The sequence below is a fragment of the Zingiber officinale genome, chromosome 4A (assembly GCF_018446385.1).
Source record: "Zingiber officinale cultivar Zhangliang chromosome 4A, Zo_v1.1, whole genome shotgun sequence".
Classification (NCBI taxonomy): Eukaryota; Viridiplantae; Streptophyta; class Magnoliopsida; order Zingiberales; family Zingiberaceae; genus Zingiber; species Zingiber officinale.
Genome location: NC_055992.1, coordinates 138,242,904 through 138,251,621, shown reverse-complemented (window position 1 = coordinate 138,251,621; position 8,718 = coordinate 138,242,904). Strand labels below are relative to the sequence as shown.

General features: G+C 37.6%; 1 protein-coding gene across 2 annotated transcripts; it reads left to right on the top strand.

Moving 5' to 3' along the window:
* Positions 1-212: 212 nt before the first annotated feature.
* Positions 213-1,845, top strand: LOC121973714 (anthocyanidin reductase ((2S)-flavan-3-ol-forming)-like). 2 transcript variants are annotated; one of them, XM_042525093.1, is made up of 6 exons: positions 213-369; positions 454-620; positions 697-900; positions 983-1,142; positions 1,227-1,440; positions 1,611-1,845. In XM_042525093.1, the coding sequence occupies exons 1-6, from the start codon at positions 264-266 to the stop codon at positions 1,786-1,788; spliced, it is 1,029 nt and encodes a 342-aa protein (XP_042381027.1). In that variant the 5' UTR covers positions 213-263; the 3' UTR covers positions 1,789-1,845. The 2 variants fall into 2 exon arrangements, with proteins under 2 accessions (XP_042381027.1, XP_042381028.1); XM_042525094.1 differs by having other exon boundaries at positions 213-401; positions 486-620.
* Positions 1,846-8,718: the final 6,873 nt, after the last annotated feature.

Here is an 8,718-nt window from a genome sequence, read left to right as displayed (position 1 = left end):
TTTCTTCTTTTTTTTTTTTCGATTGAACCGGTTGGTTGGGCAACGTGATAACCTAACTTTCAACACCCCCACCACCTCAACCTAACTTTTCATTTCCCGTATCAAATTTTTTCGATCGGAGCGATTGGTTTGGCAACAACGTGATCACACCCAACTTCAATGACAGATGAAGTTATAAATACACATGATTATAACAATGCTAACCAATAGATTAAGCTAATTAATTGTAATTAAGGGAGGTTAATTAATTATCCACCCAAATAATGCCTAGTGCTTGTGTGACGGGTGGCAATGGCTTTGTGGCTTCCTGCCTCATCAAGCAATTGCTGGAGAAAGGCTACTCTGTTAATGCCACTGTCAGAGATTTAGGTCTAATTAGCCTGTTAATTATGCGCCAATGGGTGAGTTAATCGGTGATTAGTTAGCTGATTAGTGGTTAATATAATTCTGCAGGGAATGAGGCTAAGGTTGGTTGCCTGAAGCAGATGAGGGAGTTCGGGAGGTTGGCGGTTTTCCGGGCAGATCTCGAGGAGGAAGGCAGTTTCGACGAGGCGATCAACGGCTGCGACTATGTCTTCCTTGTTGCGGCCCCGGTCAACTTGACCTCCGACCATCCCGAAGTAAGCAAATTAAGATCGTGCATTCGAGTGCCTAAGTACTGCTCGAGACTAAATCGATCTATCGTGTGGTTTATAGGAGGAGTTGATAAAGCCGGCGGTCCGAGGGACCTTGAACGTATTGAGGTCGTGTGTCAAGGCGAAGGATAGCGTTAAGCGAGTCATTTTGACATCGTCGGCTTCGGCGGTGTCCATCAACAAGCTTGAAGGAGTCGGATTGGTTATGGACGAGGAGGCTTGGTCGGACCTAGAATTTCTCACCGGCGAGAAACCTCCCACTTGGGTAAGTTCTAAAAGTAGTTACGATAAAGATAAATATGACTTATGATGATGAGCATGATAACGAGGATGACATGATCGTATAGGGATATGCGGTGTCGAAAGTGCTAGTGGAGAAAGAAGCGACAAAGTATGCGGCTGAGAACGGGTTGAGTCTAGTGACGGTGGTCCCGCCCCCCATCTTGGGACCCACTACGGGTTCAGATTTGCCTTACAGTATGCTGTTGGGTCTTTCCCTGTTAACAGGTTAAGGATTTTATTTTATTTTTTATGATTTTTTTAATTGAAAAATTTTTAACAAAAAAAATTAAATTATTTATTTATTATCAGGGAACGAGGATATGATCCATGGGCTCGGGATGATGCAGAGTCTATCTGGCTCGATCTCATTTGTCCACGTGGAGGACCTCTGCAGGGCCCACATCTTCGTAGCGGAGAACGAGCTGGCCGCCGGGCGATACATCTGCTGCGCCGCAAACACCAGCGCGCCGGAGCTCGCACGCTTCCTTCGTATGCGGTTCCCGCAGTACCCGGTGCCCACAGAGTAATTATTTATTTATTTCAATATTTTTTAAAACCGTTATATTATTTTCCGCCCATTATATATAAAAAATCAAAAGAATATATTTTTAAAATTATATCATAAAAAATACTCTATTTATGATTTAATATTCATATATTAATTAATTTCGTGATTTAATTGTAACTATGTAGCTTTAATGGGTTGCCTGCGAAGGCCAAGTTGGTGCTATCATCGGAGAAGCTCGCGAAAGCGGGTTTTGAGTACAAGTACAAGGAGATGGAGGAGATTTATGCGGACACGGTTGAGTTTGCTGAGGCCATAGGATTTCTGGAATCCAATGCGAGTGGATTAACGCATGGTGAGGAATGAGGATATAGATGATCATGTGGAGAAATAAAAAAATAAAACGTGAAAAAAGAAAATGTAAAAAATATTTTAAAATGTAATGTTTAAATAATAATAATAATAATAATAATAATAATAACATTATTATTATTATTATTATTATTATTATTTTTATTATTATTATGTATAGTTAATTTTGTGAAAGTAGTATAGTAAAATATTAAATTATATTATTTGATCCTGTCCGAAAGTCGAAGAGATGGAAAGCTGGAGATATGGCGCTCCCGCTGACCGCACGTAGATTCCGCTCGAACCTGTAACACAAACTACGTCAGTGCCGAGCAAGGGGTCCCCGACGTTGGCCCTCCAACGCTCAAGTCAGTCGTCGGTGATCAAGTATAAGGCAGAGCAACAAGAAGACTGTTGTGCAAATAGTGAATATCGCATATCTCCACCGATGCTTGGACCCCCCCCTTTATATAGAGTTCATGTAGCGAGCGTACATGATTCCCAAGGTGAGCACGCTTCTCAAAGTTTTCTCTGAAAAGACTTGTCAGTAAAGTGTCCCTGACACAGTATCGTAATGGGACAAGCATATCTCTAAAGTGATAGTGGAAGCTTCCGCCGTACGATCTTCTGGTCGTCCATGCCTGGTGTCGGTGGCACCAACTCCCAAAAGGATGTCAATGGATATCAAAGGGAGTGTATTGCTAGGCCGAGTGGGTTGACCGCTCAGCCGACATTTGGCCGCTCTGGTGTCTCGTCCGCTCGGCCAGAGCCTCGCTACTCCTACGCATGTGTATGCTCGACCGAAGTTCCACTTTGCCAGTTGAGTCCTGCTACCAGGCCGAGCTGGGTAGTCACTCGCCCGAAGATGAACTCTACCATATTTATCTCTGTTGTCTGGTTGAGCGGGGTAGCCGCTCGGCCCAGCTTCTGCACCTCGTCTCATTCTCCGCTCATCGTCCAATAATCCATTGAGCGTCGGTTATTTGACCTCCCTGTGTCGAACGCGGGATCGGACCAGGACCTTCTCCCTCGGTCGGTGCATGCCTTGCCCGACCGGCCGATGCTGCGTGTTGGCTGTCATAACTTTGACCTCCACCGTGGTCGTGGGGGTGGGACCCCTCATCATCACAGCATCACATGTCTCCCCCTCAAATCTAGTTGAAGGAGGCTAGGGCTGCAAGTCCGACTGACTGGACAATTGTCTGAGCGATTTTCCACCTGATCGGCCTTTAGCACTACTTGGTTTTTTATCAGGATGCGACCGCTTATCGGCCTGTTGAAGTTTGTCATTCGGTGCAAGCTGCACCAGAATCAAACCTGAGTTTTGATGTTGTCAAAGGTTCAAGTTAAGTCTTGTTATGATCTAACAAGTTGACTGAGTGTGCAGGATATTTACTCAACCGGGAACGTCCTAGCTGGAGGCTAGGCGGAGAAATCTTAGCAGATCGTGGAACCCAGGTGCAAGTCCAAGTGGGTCGAAGGGACCCGAAGTTTGGCAAAGTGATCGAGAGGTCTGGAGGAACAAAGATCGAAGGAAAAGTCCTGGGGAGCCGATCAAGGCTGAGTGAAAAGTCCAAACTAGATCTGGAGGATCAAAGTTTGGCAGGTAAGTTGAGGTAAACAAACTGGAGGAGCGATTGTGAGGTCGGGTTCCCAAAGGGAACAACCTTAGGTCGCTGATCCAACTAAAGAAACCGGGAAGATTTCCAAGTTGAGATCAAGACAGTTCTACCGCTCTCTTTTATATTACTCATTCATTATTATACTATTGTGCTAACATCTGTGTTGCAGGTTGGTTTGGTCTAACATCTGTGTTGCAGGTTATTTTGGTCTATCACTGTTTTGCAGGTTAAGTTAGATCGGTCGACCGAACCATAGGATCGGTCGACCGAACCAAGTAAGATCAACACATAAGTCAGTCCAGATCATAACTAAGCAAGAATCGGATTAAAGCCTTATCGGTCGACCGAACCGTAAGATCGGTCGACCGAACCATGATGACTCAGCCTAGCCACTTCATCAGCATCGATCAGCAGCTAAGGAAAGATGAGTTGATCGGTCGACCGAACACAGGGATCGGTCGACCGATCCAATCAACATTAAAGCTGCATTAAATCAAGATCACGGCAGATTCTGACGAACAAGGAAAAAGCTTGTTCGGTCGACTGGACCATTAAAAACCAGTAAATGCAAAAGATCGAGCCAGCTTCGGACTTCAGTCAGGAAGGAAGGGAGCGGGTTCGATCGACCGAACGTTCAGTATAGCTATAAAAGGTGCTCAAAGTCAGAAGCTCGTGAACAACTTTTTCTGATCAATTCTGGTGCTACTCTGCAAAACTGCTCGTGCAACACAGCTCCATCAACACTGCAAGCTACTTCGCCAGATAGTACTGACCGAGCTTCGTCTTTCAATTACTTGTCGGTATATTTAATTTTAGCTTGCATTGTAATTTCATTTAAGCAAGATAGTAGGGTGTTACTATCTTGCTCCATTGTAGGATTCACTTCTTTCCGAGGACTTCGAAAAGAAGGATTTTATTGCTTTGCCCATCGGTGCGGTTGAGGACTGCGGGCCTTCGAGTAAGAGTCGAGCTAGACTCCGAACGAAGTAAATACTTTGTCTCTTTTTCTTATTTCCGCTGCACGACTTTGGTTTCAAAATATGAAAAGAATAGTTTTAAAAAGCGCGATATTCACCCCCCCCCCCCCTCTATCGCTTCAAACGATCTATCAATCTATCAATTGGTATCAGAGCCGGTTAGCTCTGAAATTTCTTAACTGATTTTCAAAGTATTTTTAAAAAAACCTTTTCTTTTCTATTAGAAATATTTTTTAGTCTATTCTCTTCTCAAGCACTACTAATCCCAAGACGAGTGTCTTGGAAATATTTTTCTTAATTTTTTCTTGCAAAGATGATGAACTCATATCAAGAAGGCTATAGTACGGTCCGACCTCCACTATTCAAAGAAGAGAATTTCAGTTACTGGAAGAATAGGATGGAGTGCTACTTAAAGTCCGACATTGAGCTCTGGTTCACAGTTTTGAAAGGCTATACTCCTCCAATGAAGGACGGAACAACCCTAGAACCAGAAGAATGGACTCCTCAGATGATCAAGAAGGCACAACTGAACTACAAAGCAATCAATACCATTCAGTGCGGGCTCACGATGGAGGAGTTGAATAGAGTTGGTCCTTACGACAACGCCAAAGAATTGTGGAAATCGATAGTAAAACTACACGAAGGAACGGACGACTCAAAGGTAAACAAACGAGATCTACTCTTAAATAATTTGTTAAATATAAAAATATTTCCTAGAGAGACAGCCTCGCAACTACACGCTCGACTGAAGGACATCTCAACGGTCTTCACCTGATTGGACACAATCTCAAAAATCATGACACAATAAGGTACGCTCTGAACGCCTTTCTGAGGAATGCTTTATGAGCATCAATTGTAAATGCCTACAAAGTTTCTAAGGATCTTTCAATTCTTAAGTTAGACGAGTTATTCTGTGAATTAGAACTACACGAGCAATCTAACATAAGCCATGGCGAGAAAGGTGTTGCTTTGTATGCAGGGGCGAGCAAGGAGACAAAATCAAAAATGAAGATCGAGTCTGAAAGCGAGTCAAACTCAGACTCAACAAACGAAGAAGAATTAGTCAACATGGTCCGAAGGTTGTTGACTAAGAAGAAGTTTAGAAGAAGCACCAAAAAGACTCCACCGAACCAGATCCAAAACAAATCAGAAATGATTTGTTATGGATGCAACAAAAAGGGGCATTTCAAAAACGAATGCCCAAATAGAAAAGAAGAAAGATCCAAATCGACAAGACGGAAGAAGGCAATTCAAGCAACATGGGACGAAACTTCTTCCGACGGATCCGACGCGGAACAAACGAAGCACTCGAGTCATCTTGCATTTATGGCAAGAAACGAAGATTCCGACTCCGAGTCAGATGAAGAGTACGAATCTGAGAACAACATCGAGTCCGAGGAAGATCGCGGATCCGGAGATCCTAATATGGTAACAATTTATTCTAAGTCAAATTTGCTTAAAGTAGTTAAATGTTTGTTTAAAAAATTAGCAAAATCGGAAAAACAAAATAACTTGTTACTTAAGGAAATAGACCACCTTAAGTAACAAGTTAGCTTGAGTGACTCGACTAACCAAGTTCAAGTCGGAACTTCGACTCAAGTTGAAAAACTTGAGGAAGAAAATTCCGACTTGAAAGGTCAAGTCGAGCGACTCAAGAAAACGTTGGAAAAGTTCGAAATGAGATCCAAGTGTCTAAATTTGGTACTTGGATCGCAATGAGCTGTGTACAACAAATCGGGGCTTGGCTATAAACCGAACAAAACAAACAAATCATACATATCTCTAATCAGTCAAAATGTTAGAAGTCAAGTCCAAGCATGAGTTCAAACAAAACACTTAACCAAATCAATTAAACCAAACCACTACTTGGTCCATAAGAGTCAAATCCATTACTTAGATAGACCTTATCTAAGCTATGACTCAGGGGGAGTAATTAGAAAAACAATCCAACCAACTTGATCAAACAAAACTCAATACTTAGGACTAGGTTCATTTCTGCTTAGAACGGTTAGAAGAAAAAGGTTTACCAAACCCTAACAACATAGCATCGGAATGGATTGGGATGATAGTACGTCAAGGAAACTTTGTTGAAGGCATGTCTAGGCTGAATATGGAATTCTACCTGGTGCACTAGACTTAGTGGATCTGACCGAAGCTACCCCAGTCAAACATGGGCTAGTTAGACCAAAATTTAGTATTAAGTTTTTTGGGCGGGAACAGTTTGGAAAGCCTTCAACAAGTGGTCTAATGATATCCAAGTAGGTCGTATGCCTCGCCACTGAACTGAAAGCTTATCCTTATGAAACCTGCTTGATTAACCCAAAGCTAAATTTGAATCTAACATGGGTTCAATAACCTTTTTCAATTAATTATCAAATTTAATTATCAAACCCAATTCAAACCTAATCAAATTCAATTAATTATCAAACCTAATCAAATTCAATTAATTATCAAACCTAATTCAGACCTAATTCAAATCTAATCAAATTCAATTAATTATCAAACCTAATTCAAACCTAATCAAATTCAATTAATTATCAAACCTAATCAAATTCAATTAATTATCAAATCCAATTTAAACTTTATTTTAAACTAAATTAATTTAAAATTAATTAAAAAATATTTTAAACTAAATTATTTTAAAAATTAATTAAAAATTATTTTAAACTTATTTAAAAATTATTCTTAACTTATTAAAAATTATTTTAAAACTTATTAAAAAATATATTAAACTGATTAAAAATTATTTTAAAACTTATTAAAAATTATTCTAAACTTATTAAAAATTATTTTAAACTGATTAAAAATTATTTTAAAACCTATTAAAAATTATTTTAAACTTATTAAAAATTATTCTTAACTTATTAAAACTTATTTTAAACTTATTAAAAATTATTCTTAAAACTTATTAAAAAATATTTTAAACTTATTAAAAATTATTCTTAACTTATTAAAAATTATTTTAAACTTATTAAAAATTATTCTTAACTTATTAAAAATTATTTTAAACTTATTAAAAATTATTCTTAACTTATTAAAAATTATTTTAAACTTATTAAAAATTATTTTAAACTTATTAAAAACTTAATTAAAAATTATTTTAAAACTTAATTAAAAATTATTTTAAACTTATTTAAAAATTATTTTAAACTTATTTAAAAAATCATTTTAAACTTATTTAAAAATTATTTTAAACTTAATTAAAATTATTTTAAACTTATTAAAAATATGTTAAACTTATTAAAAATTATTTTAAAACTTATTTAAAATATTTTTTAAAAAAAAATTTGTAAACTTAAAGGAAAACTAAATTAACTCTAAATTCAAAACTAAATGATTTATTAATTAATTTTCTGTACAATTAACCTTGAAATTTCTAAACAAAAACATAAATTATTAAACAAAATAAATTTATAATAATAATAAACTTCGAAATAATTAAAACCTAAATTAAAACTTATTAATCTAGTTAAAATTATAACTCAACAACTTGATCTATTTTTTAACCAAACTTTGGTTTAATCCTACATTATGTAGGAATCCGAAGCTTTGGATAAATGGATCTTGGACAGCGACTGCTCCAGACACATGACTGGGGATCAACACAAATTTACCCCCATTGAATTCAAAAAATTAGGGTATGTTGCCTTTGGAAACAATGGTAAGTTAAAGGTAATTGGTACAGATGAAATTCAACTACAGTCAAACATTTCAATTAAAAAGGATGGTAATTATGTACATCAAACTAAGTATACAAAAGAACTTCTTAAAAAATTTGATATGGAAAACTGTAAATGGCTTAAAACACCAATGGCAAGTAACCTAACCCTTGATAGTGATGTAAATGGTATACCTATTGACTTAAAGTATTACAGAAGCATGATAGGGAGTTTATTTTATCTAACTGCAAGCCGACTTTTATTTGCAGTTAGTATGTGTGCCCGATATCAGACTTGTGCAAAAGAGACCCATCTTTCACTGGTTAAAAGAATTATTAAATATTTAAAAGGCACTATTAATGTAGGAATTTGATATCCAAGAACCTCACATTTTGACTTAGTCGGATACTCAGATTCGGATTATGCTGGGTGTAAGTTAAATAGGAAAAGTACAAGTAGAGGTTGTCAACTATTAGGTTCATCTTTAGTTAGTTGGTTTAGTCGTAAGTAACAATGTGTTGTCTTATCTACCACTGAAGCCGAATACATAGCTATGGGTGAATGTGTAGCACAATTGTTATGGATGTCTCATACATTAAAGGATTTTAATCTAGATTATAAAAATGTAAAAACATACATTGATAATATAAGTTCTATAAATCTTACTAAAAATCTAGTACATCACTC

What these genes read in the sequence shown, in the direction of transcription:
- LOC121973714 (XM_042525093.1), top strand. Translation starts at nt 264, where the DNA reads ATGCCTAGTGCTTGTGTGACGGGTGGCAATGGCTTTGTGGCTTCCTGC. An exon ending in GCGAGAAACCTCCCACTTGG is followed by an intron (nt 901 to 982) that starts GTAAGTTCTAAA and finishes ATGATCGTATAG; the next exon opens with GGATATGCGGTGTCGAAAGT. An exon ending in CAGTACCCGGTGCCCACAGA is followed by an intron (nt 1,441 to 1,610) that starts GTAATTATTTAT and finishes GTAACTATGTAG; the next exon opens with CTTTAATGGGTTGCCTGCGA.